The 22,419-nt window shown below is 36.9% G+C and overlaps 1 protein-coding gene across 1 annotated transcript in view; it reads left to right on the top strand.

Moving 5' to 3' along the window:
- HTRA1 (HtrA serine peptidase 1) overlaps window positions 1–22,419 on the top strand; it is a 41,556-nt gene that overhangs the window by 13,368 nt on the left and 5,769 nt on the right. Inside the window, exons 2-7 of the mRNA XM_039338038.1 lie at window positions 1,946–2,045; window positions 2,599–2,803; window positions 14,984–15,178; window positions 17,003–17,035; window positions 17,487–17,601; window positions 19,612–19,669. Coding sequence (XP_039193972.1) covers window positions 1,946–2,045; window positions 2,599–2,803; window positions 14,984–15,178; window positions 17,003–17,035; window positions 17,487–17,601; window positions 19,612–19,669 — 706 coding nt within the window. The remainder of the gene's footprint in view (window positions 1–1,945; window positions 2,046–2,598; window positions 2,804–14,983; window positions 15,179–17,002; window positions 17,036–17,486; window positions 17,602–19,611; window positions 19,670–22,419) is intronic.

The following is a 22,419-nucleotide window of genomic DNA, read 5'->3' on the forward strand; positions in this document are numbered from 1 at the left end:
AAAACTAAGAAATTGATGTTTAGGTAGAATTAATCTGAATGAATGAGAGGAGAGGATTGGCTCCTTATCTTTTGTATCAAATCAGAATCACACTGGTCTCCTCAATTATTGTAAAGAGGAATCTTGATCAGTCAGACAGTGACTATCCTGACAAAAATAATGTATGGAAAAAACAAATTACATTATTTTATAAGAAGTTGAATTTTCTATCATAAATAGAAAGGCTGAAAAGATAACTGTCAAACTATCTTCAGTTTGCTCCTGATCCTCTCTCTCTGAATCTTCTTCATATATTCGACAGTCCTTCTGACAATAATTCAGAATATCAGGTATTTTCCTGAGAGGGTCATTAATTACAGCTTTACATTTTTGAGATTGCTCTGAAGATCTCTGAAGAGGGATGTTATGTCTATCAAACTGATATCCACGAAGTGAGAAAGAGGTAGAGAAGGTACTTGAAGCATGATTCTAGTGGCTCTAATGAAATGCTGCCACCTGGAATTGTTGACTTGGAGTTTCCTCAATATTGTAGTTAGAGCAGGAATGTTCACCCTTGGCAACTTTAAGACTTGTGGACTTCAACTCCAGAATTCCCTAGCCAGCATGAGGAAGTCTACAAGTCTTAAAGTTACCAAAGTTGGACACTTCTTCAGTAGAGTATTTCTGGCAGTTGAACACAGGGCAGGAGCCTGCTTAGATTTTTGATAAGATTCTTATTTGCTATCTCTTCAGCACCAGCAGATATTGTGCTACAGGTAGTCCTCGACATACAACCGCAATTGAGCCCAAAAACTTCTGTTGCTAAGTGAGACATTTATTGAGTTTTGCCCCATTTTACACCTTTCTTACCATAGTTGTTAAGTGAGTGACTGTAGTTAAATTAGTAACACGGTTGCTAAGTGAATCCGGCTTCCCCATTCACTTTGCTTGTCAGAAGGTTGCAAAAAATGATCACATGACCCCAGGAGACAGCAACAGTCGTAAATAGGAGTCACTTGCCAAGCATCTAAATTCTGATCACATGACCATGGGGATGCTTCAATGGTCATATGTGTGAAAAATGGACATAAATCACTTTTTTCACTGTTGTAAGTTTGAACAGTCACTAAACAAACTGTTGTAAGTCAAGAATTACCTGTATTATATTGGTTATAGATAATCTCCTAAATGGGTATTAGGTTCTCATGCAAATATCCTTTACATGAAATGAAAGTCATTGTTCCACTGGACCTGGCCTAGAATCCGGCAGCTGGGCTTAATTTGATTGGGATTTACTGGTAGGGAATCCACCACTTATGAATATTTTAAATAATTCTTGGGTGATCCAGTGTAGGAAAAATAGCAAAAGAATTGATGAAGCTTTCATCATCAGAGAATTCTGCTCTTCCTCTCTCTATATGCTGCAAGGAATGCTGGCCTTGTAGAAGTTGATAAGTTTTCTTTTTCCTTGGCTGCTTTTGGATGTTGACAATTTTTTTGTTAATTATCTTGTACAGCAGCTGTGACTGAACTGTTATGTCTAGATGCTGGTCCTTCAGAATATTATAGAAATAAAATGAAAAGGATCTGATTACTGACATTATTCGGATGCTTACACAGAACATCACCAACATTAATACCATCAAAGAGATTTCAGGTTTTTTAAAGACTAGGAGGGTTCTTACATATGCTGGGTATGAAGGCATTCAGTCACTACTCATTAAATTGATAGATTGGATTTGGCAGCACAATAATAGGAACAAGGAAATCAGTATAGCTCTAAAGAAGCTTCATATTCCCTGTTCAAGTTATTTTGCAGAGGATGAACATTTAATTTATTGAAGCCATTGGATAGCTTTAAGAGATCTAACATGGGGAAAACCATTTGATGTTATCTGTATTTTTTCCCTGCTGTTTCTTTTTCAGTTGTAATAGTTTGGGTTTTTCTGTCTTTCTTTCTGTCTAGGTCAGGAAGATCCCAACAGCTTGCGGTATAAATACAATTTTATCGCAGATGTGGTGGAGAAGATAGCACCAGCTGTGGTTCATATAGAATTGTTTCGCAGGTAAACAAGATATTCAAACTGCATTGCTGGTCCTCCTGATTATATGGATTTTAAAAATAACGTTATTTTGAATTAACATTTTATGATGCTCTTAAATACTGTTCAGTTTTTGGAAAAAAAATGTACTGATCTGTGTCTATGTCGATTCTCAATCATCCAGGTCAGGGATAGGCAACCTTGGCTCTTTTATGACTCGTGGACTTCAACTCCCAGAATTCCTGAGCCAGCTATGCTGGGAGTTGAAGTACACAAGTCATAAAAGAGGCAAGGTTGCCTACCCCTGATCCAGGTCATGGTTGTCCAAAAGCTGCTTTTGAACTGAAGAACTGAAGAAGCTTCTAGGATGAGAAGCAAAATGTCGTCACGGAAAAACAAAGTCCAGTTGCTTTTTGAAAAATCACCTTTGAGACATACTGATCTGTGGGCTTTGAAAATGCTGAATATATAAATAATGACGGAACTTGGCAGAATAGTGTACAAATATCAAAGATTCAGATGGTTGTTTTCATCTTCAGAAATTAATTTACTTTTTGATATTGGCATTGTCTTTTAGATTGCCTTTTACAAAGAGGGAAGTTCCTGCTGCCAGTGGCTCAGGATTCATTGTTTCTGAAGATGGGCTGATTGTTACAAATGCTCATGTGGTTACTAATAAGAACAGAGTGAAAGTGGAGTTGAAGAATGGTGTGACCTATGACGCTAAAATTAAAGATATCGATGAGAAAGCAGATATTGCACTAATAAAAATTGATACTCAGGTGAGTTTATATTAAGCAAAATATTTCAGGTGCATCTATTATCTGGAGAATAACCACATATTCTTGTCAAAAATAATACTAATAAAGTAGTTCCTTTCCTATGTATCTGTAGTCATATCCCCTTATCAAAAAACAGCAAATATGCAAATAAATTCAAAAACCAAATATTTAGGCTTTTCTTATCTGTTTTTTCCCATCTAGAGCAGGAATAGTTTAAGGAGTTAGAAAAACACGCAATTGCTTTCCTGATATTAATTCAGTCTTGCCATTGACGTATTGACTAAAATGTAAATCATTTTACATGCTAAAATATTTAATTAAAAGTCTGCTACTCCCTGATACATTGTATTTTACAAGCAGAACAAACAAATATTACGCATCTGATAAATTAAGGAGTTATTACTGTACAGAACTATAATAGGAAATAGTTGAAGAGTGGACCACGGGCCAGAAAGAAATACAGACAGTAGTCCTTATGGTTATACATTCCTTATTTCGGATTTGAAGACGTTCTTACAGAATGCTCTTCAGTCTATATGTCAGAAGGAATTCTGGTAGATCAGGAGATTATTTCTCTGAGACAAGGCAAGCAGAACACTATATTGTGACTTTTTAATATGGGGCCATCTAAAATATAAAAGATACTTTATATCCCTACAGTGACTGTCCCTTTTGTTCTTTGATGCAAGAGTCCAGTAGGAGTACAGACTGTTGCTATGCAAATATGTCTTAAGTCTACAATTTGACCTTGAGAAGCAGAATGCATAATTAAATATATATATAAAACTCAGTTGTTTTGAAAATCATATTCTGGCACAGGTTTAATAGCTGTCTGAAATGTAATATTTGTGTTTCTTCTAGAGTGTTCTGGTTTTCATGTGGCTTGTCATTAAATTCATGAGATTTCAGGGCTTTCTAATGCGTTGCTAGTGTGCATGAGTTTAGCTTATTTGAAAAGAGGAACTGCTTTTTTCCACGCTACTACATATTTCAGGAAATGGAACACACAGGTCCACGAATATTTATTCCAGAATTTCAGATCTTGAAGGGATATTCAGTAACTGTTAAACAGGTCAATCATTATTATATAAGGTGAATAACATTTTAGATACATGGCATAAACTTACATGCCATAAACATACATGCAGAAGAATTTTCATTGGGAAATACACAGATTGAAATAAAAAATTCAGAGAATTTGATAATATTTTGATGTTATTCATTATTGTATGCCTATACAAAAGTAACAAAGTTATCATTATCCCAAAATAAGCAGAATAATAAGCTTTAATCTCTGTTTCTCTGATTTGGACACAAGTTTCATAGATTCTCCTAGCTTGTTTCAATTTGGCTTCAGTTGTTTACAATATAAAGAAGTGGCTTAAGCACTGCTGAAAACACATACATTTGGATACAATCATTTGTATTTGATTTGCATTTTCTTGCATTTTCCAGAATGTGTAGAGCAGGGTGTCACAAAAAAAAGATCTATTGCAATGTACTGGAATTCTTGAGAAACTATTACAGTGTAAGAATAGACGAAAATAGAGAGAGAAATGTTCCTAGATCAGTGACGGCGAACCTTTTAGAGACTGAGTGCCCAAACTGCAACCCAAAACCCACTTATGCATCGTCGAATGCTGGGTGGGTGTGGCCCATTGGCTGGGTGTGGTCCTTTGGATGGAAATGGCCCATTGGGTGGGCGTGACTGCAGTGGTAACGGCAGACTGGGTGGGACTAAAAAGTTCAATCAATCAATTCCAACTTTGCAAGATCTTTTTTTTTCCCCGAGAGAAATTGAAATTGACTGATTGAACCTTTTTTTTTTTTTTTTGCACACGGCGGTGGAGACCTGAAGCAAAAAGATTTTATAAAACCCAGCTGAAGGCCTAAGACTGGGGCGATGGCATGCATGCCCACAGAGAGGGCTCTGAGTGCCGTCTCTGGCACCCGTGCCATAAGTTCGCCACCACTGTCCTAGATGTATATGCAGATTTTCAGTCATCCAGGTCATAGTTATCCCAAAGGTGTTTTTTCACAAGGCAACTGGACTTTCTTGTTTTTCTTTTTCTTTGAAGATGTTTCACTTCTCATCCAAGAAATTTCTTCAGCTCTGACTGGATGGTGGGGAATGGAAGGATTTATACTCCTTGCAGACAGCTGGTCATTTGTATTCTTTTAGACGAGCCACCTGGAGATTTATCTGTGTCCTCAGGGTCACTTGAATACAGTGTACACCTGTGAAAAAGCACCTTTGGGTTGTCTTCCTAGCCACTTTAAAAAAATTAATCAGTTAATCTATTATATGATATAGTATTTGTTGGACTAAAAATATTCCCAGGATGGGCATAAGGGCATCAAAACATCCTGAACTACAGACTTCAGCCTGGAAATCTAGTTCCTCCCGAATCAGCAGTCTGGGAATCCACCACACAAAATGAGAAATAACCTCTATGATTCAAGCAAAAACGGTGATTAGCAAAGGACTGGATGGTATACCAGCATAATTCCTAATACATTCTTGCTCTATGTCACAAAATACAATTGCTCAACACTGGTACTTGAAAGAGAGGGAGAGGACAGATTAGGGCAGGAGTAGACAAACATTTGGACCCAATGTGAATCAAAGTGATAAGTTATCACTGGGTGAATTCATCCCACTCCCCTCTGGCCACATATTTGTTATACCATGTGACCATTCTAGAAAAACCCTGGTCTCCACTGACATTCAGACAATAGGAACTTCCTGCAGATATTTGCACCCTTGGCATGAAGGTTTGCAGGGGGGAAAAAAGTCTCACATGCACAACTGTTTCAGTGTATACAGGCAGAAAGCCAATGAAGCTTGACTAGAAAGCTCACATGGACAGTGAACATTCTGCTTTCAGTAATGCCTGAATGAAATTACAGTGAAAACCTTTTCCAGCTATGCAGAGATCAAAAGGGACGATTATTTTACTGACTCTGATAGATATTGTAAGACTGAGTTTTGGCAAAAATGAAGAGAGGAAATAAGTTGATAGACACATACAGTAGCTGAGTCCAGCAATTTCCTTTTAAGCATTGTTTCCTGAATTATTTGACACATTGTTTCTGGAAACAGAGAAATAATGTGCTGCAGGAAACTCCTCATTCTAGCTAATACAAACTAAATTATATATAGTCACATTATTCTTTTTAAGGTATTCTTATGTCTTAGTTAGAATATGAATACCGTATGGTTTTAAAACCTTTTAATTTTATAAAGGGTATATAAATGCTTTGTTTGGGGAATAGTTCAATAAGCAGTTCCTTATAAAGGCCATATTCCTCCATTTTTTAATAGAAATATTAGAAAAATTAAATATGATTGAATAGTAAAATGAAGATTTCCACATGTAAAAAAGGAGTTGCTTACTGTTTTATACTGTTTTAATTTTTTCTGAAGTTAGTACTCTTCTTTTTAGTGAATTAAAATTATTTGCAATAGCAGTTTGACTAGCTGTATGATGAAACATTGTCTTTTTATAATTTTCCATAACTGAAGTATTTTAATATGCTCGAATAGTTGTTGAATATATCACTTAACATTTTTTTTCTGAAGCATATTTTCCATCATCCTTCAGATAATGCATATGGGAGAATAGGAAATATCTAGATCAAAATGTGTGAAGACTTGCTGTAAGTTTCCATAATACTGACATTTCAAAAACAGTTATGCTCTTATAACCCCATCTTTAACTGAATAGGATGCTTTAAAAAAACAGAAAAAGAAATTAAATAAAGAACTGAGCTACAGGCTGCAGTGGAATGAACTAGTTTCTGATTATTAATTTGTTTTTTCCTTGTAAAAGTTTTTAGCATAAGTTAGAAACAGATTTCTTTGGACTTTCTGTAATGTTGCACTATAATATACATTGAGATAATCTGTACCATGGACTTCAGAAAGGAAGAGAAAGTATCAAATTATACCCAATTCGAATTTTTGTACTTGCATCATGATGTCACATATAACTATATTTATGGTTACATAAATATGCATTATGACATCATGATGCACATTCAATCATTCTAACCTTTCTAAGAAGCTCCTGTCTGTAATACTGGAAATGAATATATGACCTTGGAGAAAGATGGTCCTTTATAAATGCTAACTGAAGAAAGAGAGAGAGGATAGTTTTTACAAATCAGTGATAAAAGAAAATGAAGGCAGCAGCCACAGTGTACTCTTCAAGCATCACTCTTAGCAGGAACATAAGGAAGGGAGGCAAATGATCCCTTAATTCTAGTCAAATTAATAACTCTTCAGTTCAATATAAAATAATCAGTTGAGATTTCTTGGTATCTATCCATTATTTTGTAATATATGTCACTATCCACTTATTTCACAAAGAATCATACATGCCTCTTCAGTATATACCCTACTCCATTTTAAGACAGGGGTCTTCAGACTTGGCTCTTTTATGACTTTCGGCTTCAACTCCCAGAATTCCTCAGGCAGCTTGCCTGGCTGAGGAATTCTGGGAGTTGAAGTCCACAAGTCATAAAAGGGCCAAGTTTGAAGACCCCTGTTTTAAGGGAATCTTCCTCACAGGAATCAAAATATTGAGCAAAATGCTTTTTACTTTTAATCAAATATAATATTTGCATTAATGGGAATTGTACTTTAATCTAATTTTCATGCTTTGGAGCAAATAGAAAAGCTTTTCCAAAGGAAGAGCTGTTGTTTTGGATCACTAAGATTTAACTAAATCCTGATTCACACATTATACGATTTTATTTTTGGCTGTCTGCTTATTGCACCACTGTTCACATAGCTGATGGTATTGTGTTATACTGACTATGCTGTTGCTATTTTATAGAGATAGAGGTGGAATAGTGCAAAGATAACAGAGTGTCCTTGTCAGATTTCAAAGCTTAATGAAGATTTTCTGTTCCTTCAGCAAAGATCAACTGGATAAAGAACCATCATGAATGCAGCTCATAACCTCTGAATCCATTGTGGTTGATTAAAGGCCAAAACGAATGGAACTGAGTAAACCTCACCCACTGAAATGGCTAAGAAAAAAATCTGCATAATTTGAGTAGGAAGCTAAGAAATTCTCACAGTTTACCAGTAACTGCCTTTTTTATTATTAACCTGACAGCTTATATAACGAAAACCTGACAGTTTGGACTCTGTATTTGTCATCCAGAAACATTGCTGGATTTAGAAATCTGACAAGGATTTGTCAACTACTTAACTCAGATTTAATCATAAGAAAGAATAAGAAGAGTTTTCCCTTTGCATTTTAGAATTTCCCAGAAATTTTCAGTACCTTAAATTGCTCTGCTATTGGTGTTAGTTCCCTGTCATGGTTTAGTTCAGAGGTGGCTCAGGAATTATGGGATTTGAGGTCCACAAGTCATAAAGAGGTCATAGTACCCCATTTATTTAAATTGATGAAAAGATAATTAGTATCAATGAAAAAAATGTTTTATAAGCTTGTACTTTTATTAACTTGATAGCAGGTGGCAGCACCTAGCTCAGGGGTGTCAAACTCAATTTCACTGAGGGCCGCAACAGCATTGCAGTTGCCCTAGAGGGGCCAGGTGGGTGTGGCCAGGGTGAGTGTGGCCTAAGTGGGGTGAATGGAGTGGGTGTGGCCTACTGGGTGGGCATGGCCAGCTCTACATCATTTGCATCAAGGGTGCCTGTGGGGGCCTGGGCAGGAGTGGGACAGATCTGAGGGTCTCTGGCAGAAGGGGCTGGGACTGGGGCAAGCGCCAAGGCATGGTCCATTTCTTCATTCCTCACAAAGGGTGACACTTCCCCAGCATGCATCCAGGAGGCAGGGCCGATGTGGCAGGGGCTGGTTCCTCGTTGTTTCTAGATGACCTTGTGGAGCTAAGGTTGAATGTGTTTCAGCATAGATGGCCACCACAAAATTGTACACTGGCTTCTGGCCGGCCTGGGCCAGGGCCAAGGCAGCAGGGGCTGTTCCCTCACTGTTTTCAGGATGGCTTCGTGGGCCACATGAAACCACTTTGTGGGCCATATCCGGCCCCCGGGCCTTGTGTTTGACATGTCTGACCTAGCTGGACTTAGAAGCTAAACAAGGCTCAGACTGGTTAGTATTTGTATGGGCAACATCTAGGAATACCGGTATTGTAGGCAAAATATCCCAACCAAAGCAGTGGCAAACTATTTTTGTATTGCCTCCAAGAAAACTACATGAACTTGTTTGTAAAATTACTAGGCACAGAATTCAATCTCAAAGAAAGCTTTACGTTTCCATTCGTGTAACTTAGGCAGATTAAATGTTTCAATCTTGGATATAAATTATTTTATTTGAAAAGAAATATCTTACGTATATATTTAGCTATTATATATCAGTATTTATATACATACTTACAGTTTAAAGGTAATGCAATTCCTGATAATAATGTTATATTAGCAGCCAGAGGTATACAAACAAGTACAGATATTGTATAAAAGAAAATATTGGCAACTAAATACAAATAAATAGCTGGTTTTGAATGATTTATTATTATGAAAAGAAATCTAAGTAAGCATTTGGCTTAAATGCTTTCTTAATATGAAGAATTTGGAATCATTAATTTCCTTTTTTTATTGGAGCGTACACTAGAATTATGTAATAACTTGACATACTGCAGTTAAATTTATATGATTTACTGAAATGTATATAAGTACATATGGTTTATTTAGACTGGCTTTAAAAAGTTGACTAGTCAAAAAACCATAATGAATCTTATTTTTTTAGGCTTCAATCTCATATATAAAAAAGAAAGTTTATGAATCACTTTGGTGGTGCGAAAAGAGGGGGCAAAATGTTTGTCAAAGGAAGTTTCTTCATAACAAACCTAGTGAATTACCCAACTGCAGTCATAAATACCACCATGGTATTTATGGTGCATTGTACGTCATTAATTCAAAATCCAGTAGTGTCAACTAATACATAGGATCTAATTGCAGAAAGGAAAAAAAAATACTTGTTTATTTGCAGAATCTGAATGGAAACATGCATTCTGGCAACTTACACAATATGACCTTCCTCAATACATCATTCTTCAAGATGTCCTGTTACAACTTCCACAATTCTCATGCCATATTGATTGGCGTATGTTTTTCAATACACATAGAAGACATTAGCTTGTTCAAGGCTTATTAAAAACAGGGCGGCAAGGTGTCAGATGCTTTCATCTACTCATACATACCGGCAATCCTTCTCTTCAGTCATTTCCTGCTCAGATTTACTTAGAAGAGGCCTTAAGTCTTCTGATGTGCTTAAAAGCTTAATTAATCACGACTACCACAATATACAAATAAAGAAAAGAAAAATTGCCTTCTGAAGCTGTGGAATAACTTTATCCTTCAAAGCTTTCGTTAGATATCTTAAAAGCATCATAAGGTAAACATACAAGATGAAACTTTTTGAGGTTTGGTTATATCTTTTTGGGTACTTCCAATATTTTGAAAAAGTCATTTCTGAGATGTGACTTAATTTATCTTCATAACTGCCATTTATTAGCATAAATAAACACATAAAGTTTGCTTTACTGATTTCCACCGGCTGTGTACACAGGGGAAAAAAAGTGTATTCCCTCTGGCACACAAACAGTAACCACAGAGCTAGAGAAATCAAGCAAATCACATGAACTGAGCAGACAAACTGATGGGCAAGGGAGAAATGATGAGGGTAAAAGTTCACATTTCTTTCCATTCCTGATAGATTAAGTGAATGTGCAGAATAAGTACAATGATCAGTATAAACTGGACCAAGCCTTTGCTGTATCATCACTCTATAGCTGGGGTCCCCACCCTGGACTGTGGACCAGCACTGGAACTGGGCTGTGAAAGCCAGTGAAGTCCCATCCACAAACCTGTGGGATCCGGTTAGTGCACAAAACCATATTCCCCCCCCCCAGTCCGTGGAAGAACCACCCTCCACAATACGGGTTTTTGGTGCCCAAAAGGTTGTGGGCCACTGCTCTATAGGAAATGGATTAGCTCTGATATCCCTACCCTTAGGAGAAATCTGCTTTCAATAAGCATAATTATTTTTTTTCTTATGTATCATACCTTCCTTAGGTGCCAGCAGTACTTTATTGCATGATTCACCGTTTTACTTTAAACTGGGAGTTTTTTTTCTTTTGTACATTTAGAATTTGCTCTCCAATAGAAAAGAACCAAGGACTCCCTAGAATCTGATCAATACAATTTATTGCAGGCTTGTAAAATTTTAGAGTTGGAAGTGTATTGCTTCTTTTGGCATGCTACTTAAGAAATAACACAGTGTTCCTGCCTTAATATAGAAAGGGCTGTCTAAAAGCTGGCCTCCCGTGCCCAGAGAGGGATTGCTGTCCAAGGTTACTGCAGCTTCCTCTTATGCAAGTCACCGCCAGTGGATATCTTGATTGCAGTGAGATGGGGAGATTGGATGTATTACTGGTACAAAAGGAGGGTTTTATATAGAGTGATCTCTGAATATCTTCTATCTCTTTTGACATTCTTCTCTGAATGTCAAAATAACCTTGGGAAGATTATATTGTTCCTTTTCAATAGACTTCATTAAACAGATTTTGATTATCAGCTTGCTGCAGGAATGACTCGTATTTCATTTTTTCCCCCAAAACCATAAGACCTTATTAGGAACTTTATGGGATCATGGAGCACTGATATTCATGATAAGAGTGTGATGGTGTACCAACTTTTTTCTTGTGTAAAAATATATCTCAATAGCAAACATCAAAATCATGGGAAGCGTCTCAGTTTGGGATACGTTCTCAACAGCACTACTCCCATTAGTGTAACTGAGAATGACATCTACATTATATTCAATCCAGTGACTGCTAAAGGAAGTTTCTCTATTCTGGCTTCCAAATGTATCTTTATTAAGCCTTTGCTTGTGAGGAAGGTTCAGATGAAGTTGCTTCAGTCTGTTTGTACTCGTAGACTAGTAAGAATTGTTACTTAGCGGTATTACTAATGCTTCAACTCAAACTCAAGCTAGGTTTGCTTTGTTCTTTTCTGTATATCAGTCTGCAAGTAATATTTTCACTGTTTAGGAATTAATTATGTTAAAAGTAAATGAGTCTTTCCAAACTTAAAACAATAACTTGCCAGTGTGTACAGGATCAGCACTGTGTGCATATCATAATGGAAATGTTATTAGATGATCCCAAAAAAGAGATTGAGAAAAAGAAATGATGTTTTGCCCTAGGCTACATCTTGACTCAGCATGGCACAGGAGAAGATTTAAGTCTTTGGCATGTCTAACCTTTTTTTTATCCATTGTATATTGCTGGAAGGCATGTCATTTCAGGCAGTGGTTTTATACCTCCAGTTTTAACTATCTACGTAGTTAATAAATAAATAAATAAACTGAGATGTTTATTGTCCATCTTAAGAAGATGAAGGGAAAGACATTAAAAACAAATAGAGACTGCAGAGGAAAGTATTTTTGTTCTTACAGCAACAGCAACAACAACAACACACTTATTTCAAAATGATTTGCTTCTATTACAAATTTGGAGAAAGAATCTGTCAACTGAGGCAGAGTGGTGGTTTCACTTAATTAGTCAGATAAAGTTAAATGCATGAAAATTTGCCCATGCAAATAAAAATGCAGCTGAGTCACATTAGAAGAAGGATATAGCAGATTTGCTAGATTTATTTTGTTTTTGTCAAAAGATTTTATAATTCAGAATTTGTTTATGAATTTTGTTTATGAAATAAAAGCATGTGTTCATATTTTTTACAAATGCTTTTTTTAAAAAACCTAATTATTTTGTTAAGTTACGACTTGCTTAGCTGTGATTTGTTTCCTCAGCCACAGATAATTCATAAACCATAGTTTTCAATCTGAAAGAACCAAGTTGAAACATTAGGCTAAACTCAGTGACAGAGTGTGAGCTCATTCTTTTACTTTGTAGTCTAGCAAAGGCTTTGGATATAGACTTATGATTTATGCCTTAAAGAATATATGAGTATAAAATCTGGCCCAATAGTTCAGAATTTGGCAATGGGTGGGCCTAATAGGCAATGGTGGGATACAAATATGTGAACAACCAATTCTCTGTGTGGATGCTGCTTCCGGAAGTCCATTTTGGGCCTGGGCAACAAAAAATTAGTTACCGGTTCTACCAAACTGGTGCGAACTGGCTGAATCCTACCACTGCTAATAGGGTAGTTGCCTCATGACAGATACTGGGAGTTAACAACAAGATGCTTGAGAAGAGTTGTGCCCAAAGTTTTCAGAATAGTAGAAGATGTTGCTAAATGTTCACTGTCGAATAATAGTTCTAGTGTACAAGGAATGAGTGTGGGGTGACATTCTTGTTTCAGGCAGTTAAACTGTGGGTGCAACATCACAGGAATTACTTCTGTTAAGCTACTGTTCAGCTTTATAAATATGGATTCTACTTCCTATTTTTCTCCGTGTCAAGTGGTAGATGGTAGTGCCAACAATGTTGTACAATTTCCCCTGTGGTTAACAGCTTTGTGTTTTCTTATGCCTAACTCACATATCAGGGTTTTTTTTTTTAAACTCTATGGTCAGGAACATTTTTATATGGAAATAATGTTTAAATCATATTAGTCTTCAGATAATTAACGTTGAAGAGAGAATTGTATTGCAAATAAGCATATTGGTAAATGTTCATGTGGCAAATTAATTCAATCTCTTTAAAATTCATATATAAAAGTGCTCTGACTTCCTTAGATTTTTGCCTTGGTTTGATTTACTTTTTGAGTTCAATAAGATATATTTTAATAAAATTAAGAGAAGGCTTTTTAGTTTACAAGAAATATTTGCCATGCTGATAGAGATAAAGGACAAATTGGAAATGAACATCGCATACACAATTATTTGAGGATATTTTTTTTAAAAAAAAAAAAATTCTCTGTTGGAAACTTCCAGTATCTTACATATTTTGCTTTCTAAAACTATATTTTAAAATTTCCTCTGATGGAGGAAATTTTTTGCAGCTGATTTTGTTTTAATACCACAAAAGAAAAGACTATCTCTTTCCAGAAGGCTTGTTGAATCACCCATATAAACAATTCTTGGCTCCAAACTAACATTTCACCAATGCTGGCCTGGACCTGAAGACTCAGCACAACTGCAAATGATTACATTACTCATCAACTGTTTATCACAAATCTCCTTTCTCTTCCCAGAAATAACTCAAGGATAGGTAAACGTAAGTCTGTATCAGATAATGCACTACTTTCATCAGGGTTTGGTCTGATATTAATTTTGGTAAATTAGCAAAATTATATCCAGCACAAAATTTTCCTGCTGTAGTACTGTAATAAAAGGATACATATTATGTTCAGGATGCTCAAATTCTCTAAGGATGGACAAATGCCACTTATTGGAGACCCTTATGGGACAAATGGACAGCAATTGGATTTTCTTATTGTGGACAGCATATGCCTGTTTATGTATTTGTTTTCCTTGTTTAATTTCCCAGATAAATTAGTTTTCACTGTTTTCTTCTTTTTTTTCCTTAGCATTTTTAAAGGGCGGTGTCATGGAGTGAAAGAGAAAATGCTGACTTACTCTCTAAGAAGGGCACTTACTTTGATGTTCAGTCTTATTTTGTAGATTCTTTTCCAGCAAAAGATATTATCAGGCTATCATTTGTAAAACCATACAATACCTAAACTATTTTTTTGGTCAATCCCTAGCTCCAGTCCCATATATAGTGACATAGCAGCAGAATGATATTTAAAAGTTAGTTTTGCATTCTTTATGTATATCTCCCATTCTCAATTCTGTTTTGCCCTCATAATTTTGCCTCAGCTATATATTTGTGCATGTATCTCTATCTATAATGGTTTTTGGTTCAAGGTTGCAGTGGAAAAATAACACTTAAAAGAGGGTTTTATATTGTATTTATCAGACTCCAATCCAATCCATCTGTTTTACATTCATGAGTTTGAAGTTATTCACTTTTTTCTTACTGTGGGTTTAGGTCAGGGGTTGGCAACCTTGGCTCTTTTATGACTCGTGGACTTCAACTCCCAGAATTCCATGCTGGCTCAGGAATTCTGGGAGTTGAAGTCCATGAGTCATAAAAGAGCCAAGGTTGCCTACCCCTGGTTTAGGTTCACTTACCACTACAGTAGATCTAAACAGTGTAAACCAAGCTCCCCTTCAATGTCTGTGATTTTTTTTCCTTATCTACTTGCAGAGGAAGCTTCCAGTCCTCCTTCTTGGACGTTCAGCAGAGTTACGGCCTGGTGAATTTGTGGTTGCAATTGGAAGCCCATTTTCTCTCCAAAATACAGTGACTACAGGGATTGTTAGCACTACCCAGCGAGGGGGGAAAGAGCTGGGACTTAGAAACTCGGATATGGACTACATCCAAACAGATGCCATTATCAATGTAGGACATGTTTGATAAATATCTTACATTAAATGCATACTATACTAAAAGCATATAGAGCCCCTCCCTTTTCTAGTCTGATTTTCTTTGTCTTTGCTTTTCATTCTAGTCTACAGCACTCTATTTTTTGTGACTTTTTTGTCCTAATAATAACCACTTCTGACTCTGCATAGCTTCTCAAGATTTGATGAACCAGAAGACCTTTATTTGGCCTATCACACTATTTTGTTGGGTCTCTGGTGTCCTGGCATACCTTTCAAATCAGTCACTTTTATTTTATTTTCCTGTTATGTAAGGTTCTTATTACTTGTGGGGTGCTAATCATTTTATGACTATGTTTATGTGTCATAGTTTAAAATGATTTATCATAGAGCAATGTACTGATTATTGGTAATGCTGGAAAGATCTATTAAATCTCAGCTCATCTTTATATTTTGGATTAGTTATTTGGCATAAGGATTTTTGCAAGTCTTCCACATTAATTAATTCCAAAATTATACTGTGTTATCTTCCCATTTATAATGACCCTGTGTTTCCCAACTCTCAGTTTCATGTTTTTACCACATAATATCTGAATGATCATAAGCAAAACATTGTCTTTCGAATAGAAGCAGTACAAGACAATATGTCTGGAAACACTTTATGTTACATTTATTCAATTTAAGTTTAACTATTTACTTCCCTGTAAGAAATGCTGTGAATAAGTAAGTGTTAACACCATTTCTAGAATTCATTAGGTATCAAATATATAATAATAATAATAATAATAATAATAATAATAATAATAATAATAATAATAATAATAATAATAAAGTTGGAAGGGACCTTGGAGGTCATCTAGTCCAACCCTCTGCTCAGGTAGGAAACCCTATACCAGGGGTAGGTAACCTTGATTCTTTTATGACTCATGGACTTCAACTCCCAGAATTCCATAGCCAGCCATGCTGAGGGGAAAAGGGGAGGTTTCCAAGCTGAGCCATGCTGGCTCAGGAATTCTGGGAGTTGAAGTTCATGAGTCATAAAAGAGCTGAGGTTGCCTACCGCTGCCCTATACCATTTCAGACAAATGGCTGTCCAGTTTCTTCTTAAAAACTTCCAGTATTGGCGCATTCCGCTTCTGGAGGCGGATTGTTCCACTGATTAATTGTTCTAACTGTCAGGAAGTTTCTCCTTAGTTCTAGGTTGCTTCTCTCTTTGGTTAGTTTCCACCCGTTGCTTCTTGTCCTGCCTTCAGGAGCTTTGAAAAATAGCTTGACTCCTTCTTCTTTGTGGCAGCCCCTGAGATATTGGAACATTGCTATCATGTCCCCCCTCGTCTTTCTCTTCATTAAACTAGACATACCCAATTCCAGCAACCATTCCTTATATGTTTTAACCTCCAGTCCCCTAATCATCTCTGTTGCTCTTCTCTGTACTCTCTCTAGAGTCTTTTTTACATCGTGGTGACCAAAACTGGATGCAGTATTCCAAGTGTGGCCTTACCAAGGCATTGTAAAGTGGTATTAATACTTCACGTGATCTTGATTCTATCCCTCTGTTAATGCAGCCTAGCGCTGTGTTGGCTTTTTTGGCAGCTGCAGCACACTGCTGGCTCATATTTAAATGATTGTCCACTAGGACTCCGAGATCCCTCTTACAGTTACTACTATTGAGCAAGGTACCCCCTATACTATACCTGTACATTTGGTTTTTCTTGCCTAAATGTAGAACCTTGCTTTTTTCACCATTGAATTTCATTTTGTTAGATAGCGCCCAGTGTTTCAAAACATAAAATATATTTCTAAATCCATGTAAATAAAGATGATTTTCTCTCTACATTTACAGTATGGGAATTCTGGAGGACCTTTGGTGAACCTGGTAAGTATTTTTTTACTTAATACTTTGAGGTTTGGGACTTTATAAAAAATAATACTCTTTTCCATATCCCCCACAAATAATAGATTTTGTATTTATTTAATCACTCTTTTTTGATTCTATGTGTTGCCTTTGTAGTTCAGCATTCAAACTTCTACTATGTACATATTTGAATGTGCATTGATTATTTTCTCCATTTTGTGACTGCAACATCTTCCTGCAAGTTGTCAGGAAAAAGATTAAGGATATTGTCATCCAGTTACACCCAAATTGGAGATAAAGCTAGATTTTATTTTGAAAGCAATATTCAGTTTCTAATTGAAAATCAGTTTAGAACTATAGATGCTGTATGACAAGTAAATCATAGACAAGAGTACTAGTTCAATTTACAGAATAGGAATTGGAGGCTTTGTTTGAAGAGTTTATGCTTACTTAACTATTCACATTACTACAGGATGGGGAAGTGATTGGTATTAATACTCTGAAGGTCACTGCTGGAATCTCCTTTGCAATACCATCAGACAAAATTAAAAAATTCCTTACTGAATCACATGACCGGCAATCCAAAGGTATTGTACTGTGTTATGCAATAGGAAAAACAAAGGTAGATGTCAGTGGGCTTGAATTTTGAAAGATCAGTTTCTAAACTCTGTCCACTTAATAAGCCAGTAAGAAACCATATCACCTCTTCCTTATTAGTGTTGTTTACTTAATGGTATTTATATACCCCAAGCATGGTCATACTATTCTATCCAAACTGGCTGTATTTTATCTGATGATGACTTTGAAAGTCACCATACCATTGCCTGCCTCCCATCAACTAGGGGCACCTGAAATGCAGTAATAATATAATGAAAATAAAGTGCTTATAAAAAAAGAAACAGAATAAGTAGATAGTGGACGGGAGGAAAGAAAATATGAAATCTGTTTGGAACAGAGTAAAGGAAATTATATTACAGACTGCTTCAGTTACATTTGAAAAATTATACATTGCGCAAAAATGAAATAAAAAGGGGCTGGGGATGAGGAAAAATGCATGTAATGTTTACTGCAAAAATAAGGACAAGAAAGCACGATATATTATTGTATAAAGTGTACGTACAGATAGTCTTTGACTTACAAACACAATTGGGACCAGAATTTCTGTTGCTAAGCAAGGTGGTTGTTAAGTAAGTCGCACTCAGTTTTATGATCTTTTTTTGTCACGGTTAAGTAACTTACTGCAACTGTTAAGCGAATCACACAATCTAATGAATCCAGCTTCCCCTATCGACTTTGTCAGAAGCCAGCTGGGAAGGTTACAGATAGACAGGAGGCCAGGAAAGTTGCAACCATCGTGAATAGATGCTGGTTGCGAAGCACCCAAAGTCTGAACACATGACGATGGGGATGTGATAAATCACTTCTCTCAGTGTAGTTGTAACTTCAAATGGTTACTAAACAAATGGTTATAAATTGAGAACTACCTGCAAGATGACACAATCAAGGTGATACAATACATTTCCTAACAGTTAGAACAATTAATCAGTGGAATGACTTGGCTCCAAAAGGTGTGGGTACTCCAGCACTGGAGATTTTTAAGAAGAGATTGGCCAACCTTTTGTCTGAAATGGTATAGGGTTTCCTCCTTGAGCAGGGGTTGGACTAGAACAGGGCTTTTCAACTTTTTCACCCATTGTACCACTTTTAGGATATGGCAATATCCGAGTACCACCAGTCGCCTAGCAAGGTATCAAAAACTTGTTGACCCCCCCCCCAAAAAAGGAAAAAAGTGATGAAGTACAGGTAGTCGTCGACTTACAACAGTTCGCTTAGTGACTGTTCAAAGTTACAACAGCACTGAAAAAAGTGCCCCCCCCCAAGCCACAGCCGAGCAAGACACCTGCCTGCCCACCTGGCGGCGTTCTTCCTCCTGTCTGAGGTTTTCATTGTTGTGAGCATTTATGTTGAGGATTGGCAGCTGGGGTGGGTGGGGGGTGTTTTGCTTTTATTCCCCCATCTGCTGGGTGGTTGCAGCAGGTTTTGATCACTTCATATGATCCTGGGACACTGTGACCATCATAAATATGAATTAGTTGCCAAGCATCTGAATGTAAATCACAAGACCCTGGAGATGCTGCAACATTCCAGCTGATTGGCGCTTTTGGGCTCATCAGAAGCGCCAGGATCAGCACCACTCCAGCTGGCGCTTCTACTGAGTCCTGAGAGCCCTGAAAAAGCATTGATCCTGGCGCTTCCACTGAGCCTTGACAGCCCTGCAGCTCCAACCATCTCTCGCTCAGGCTTGTGCTGTGCTGCCACCGATTCAGCCTATTCCCCTCCCCACTACCACTTTTCTAGGATGGTCGTGTACCACCTGCCAGGTGCCAATGTACCACAGGTGGTACTCGTACCACTGGTTGAAAAGCCCTGGACTAGAAGACCTCCAAGATCCCTTCCAACTCTTTTATTCTGTTAAGTCTGTCAGATCATTGTCAAATCACCATTTGTAGTATGTTATTTTTTTTTTTTTGTTTTGATGTGTTAGATGAGGGGGCAATAATACAAATTAATGTTTTTTTTCCTTCTTTTTGAAACAGGAAAAGCTGTAACTAAGAAAAAATACATTGGCATTCGAATGATGTCTCTTACTCAGGGGTAGGTTTAAAAACCTCAGCAGTTTTCTCTGAGTAGTGGCTGTTTATTAATTCTTTGAGAATGTGGATTCTATGTACCAAACTATAAGTGACCTCCCAGGGTTGGTTAATCTGCTTTAAAACTAAATAGCAAGCTCACTGGGGAGCTTGCTATAGGGTAGAAATATTTTACTACTTCTAAAATGGCTATTTTAGTTTTGGGTTTTTTTTAAATGCAATAGCATTTAAGAATGGGCAATAGGTTTTCTCCCTTTCTGATTTCTCTTGGCCTTTCATCACCTCATCGTTATCTTCTTTGATGCTGTCTGACTAAAATGAAGGTTAGCACAAGGATCCAGACCTTTTTCTTAGAATCCAAGAAAAGGGTGGGGCGTATAATAATGTGTAGAACTTTCATAAACATGAAAGCTCTTATTTCTTTAAATACTGGCTAATATCCAAACTAAATTTAAGTTTTAATTGACTGAAACTGCCTATGCAATCACCTTTTTGGACACTAGAAATTAGGTGAGCATTGAGCATCAAAGTAGGTTATTTCACCTAAAATGGTTTATCATATGATTTTGGTGAATTAAGAAATAGCAACAAAACACTGTATTTAACATTTGTAGTTTAATAAGCAGTTAGAAAAAATTAAGAAGAAACTGTAGAATAAGCTGCTTGAGAGACAGTGGCAATATAATACTTGATTTATTTACGTTTTCTCTGCACCAAAGAGATGGATGAAATAGCCATAACAATCATATTCAAACAAAGGATTTTTTTAATCAATTCAAGAATAGAAAAGTAAAAAAGAAGTCAACTTCCCAAAGTATATTTGTAACTGAGAAATAAAAAAAATGCAGCCATTTCATATCACATAGGGGTGTCATAGCTAGGGATGAATCAGGGATCAAAATAGTTAGTAATTGATAAAGTTTATAATATTTCAATAGGGTATCTTGAAAAGTGGTCCCTCCCATCTGCTTTTTAAAAATCATCTCTTACAGAAGCAGTATATCCGAGCTGCAAAAATCCAGACTACCGCTAGGTGGCACCAAAGAGATATTGAAAGCTCTAACTCTTAGACTATTTCATTATTGAAACCAGATTGTTCACCCAACTATCACAGTGGCACTGACAAATGATGATGTGATGGGAAGCCATAAATGCCATTTCTTGCTTGTTCATACCTGGCAAGCAAATGAATATTAACATAAAAAAAAATGGGAACACTATTGTGAGAATCTGAATATATTGAAGCTCTTGCTTTCAAATCATAAAGCCTGCACTGGCTAAAACAAACCTTATTTAAATATTTCTCATGAGCATTTTAGAAATCTTTCTGAATGGAAGCAGTTATTCTAAAGATGCAGTTATAAGAGAATCTGGATATGAATGCTTCTTCCATTCAGTCTTTCAACCATATGTGTTCTTTATTTTTTATTTTCTGTTTTTTGCTTATTTTTGATCATGATACTGTTTCACGAACCTCCAAATGTTAGGTGAGCAATGGAGTTTGGGGATGGGGGAGTGGTCCATTAAGAGATACTGCTTGGCTATGGGAATTTCAGCATACAAGAACTAGCCTGCCGGTAGAAGAATCGGGATCCTATTCCTTCCCCACCACTAGAGCGGTTGATCCAACTTTGTGCCATTAGCTCAAGGACGGTGTCTGAGAGGAGAAACAGGGAATTTGGTGGTCCCAATAAATGAGAGACAAGTGGGTGAAGCCAAAAGTACCTTTGAATTCTTATGCAAGGAGCTTATAGTAGATCAGGGGTCTTCAAACTTGGCCCTTTTATGACTTGTGGACTTCAATTCCCAGAATTCCTCAGCCAGGCTGTGTGTATATAATGTATGTTTTTACTTGTGGTTCTTATTTGTGTGTAGTGTGCACTGTGGACAGCTCTTAATTTCATTGTGAGATACAGAATGACAATAAAGCTATTCTGTTCTATTCTGTTCTATTCTATTTGAATGGTTATGGTTGTAAAAGAGAATGGGGAAGGTAGGTTGTAAAGGAAATCTGTTCCAACAATGGGTTTGGGTTGGTTGAACATTAGATGATTTCCCAGTTCTTAAAGCAGTGGGAGGGTAGGTTGACCTCAGCAGGAGAATAAAAATAGTTGCCCTCTTGATGTTGTAGAGCAGTGGTTCTCAACCGTTGGGTCGGGACCCCATTTGGGGTCGAATGACCATTTCACGGGGGTCGCCAAACAACGCAGTCTGCCATTTTTTTCCCCCTTTTCCTTAGCTGTGCTATTCCCTTTTATTCTATTGGCTTTTGAAAGCCAGTAGAATAGACTCTCTTGAACAGAGTCTAATTCTATTGGCTTTCAAAAGCCAATAGGAATTGTCCAGGCTGTCTCTGCCCTGCTGAGCCCGCCAAAAGTCCCATTCTGCAAACGGTGCTGCACCAGTTGAGTAGTCCTTGACTTACGACCGGTTGAGTAGTCCTCGACTTACGACCAGTTGGGGGTTGCGGCATTAAAAAGGTTGAGAACCACTGTTGTAGAGAGTCAGATGACTTTGAGGAAAACAGGCAACAATCACTGAAGAATAAAACATTTCTTGTCCTGGGAAACAAGTAATATTCTGAAGTTAAAGTACAATCAGGCTTGCAAGACTGTTATTGTAGTCTATCTTAATACATTATAGTTGTAGTCTTCCTATGGGGTCTTATTCCTGATGTTGTCTATCTCAAAGGGCTAACAGTTGTGTTGATGGTAAGGAGAGAAGGATTCCTATTTGGGGATAGTACAGACTTCC

The sequence above is a fragment of the Crotalus tigris genome, unplaced genomic scaffold, assembly GCF_016545835.1.
Source record: "Crotalus tigris isolate CLP2741 ecotype Arizona unplaced genomic scaffold, ASM1654583v1 scf7180000017536.10889498, whole genome shotgun sequence".
Lineage (NCBI taxonomy): Eukaryota > Metazoa > Chordata > Lepidosauria > Squamata > Viperidae > Crotalus > Crotalus tigris.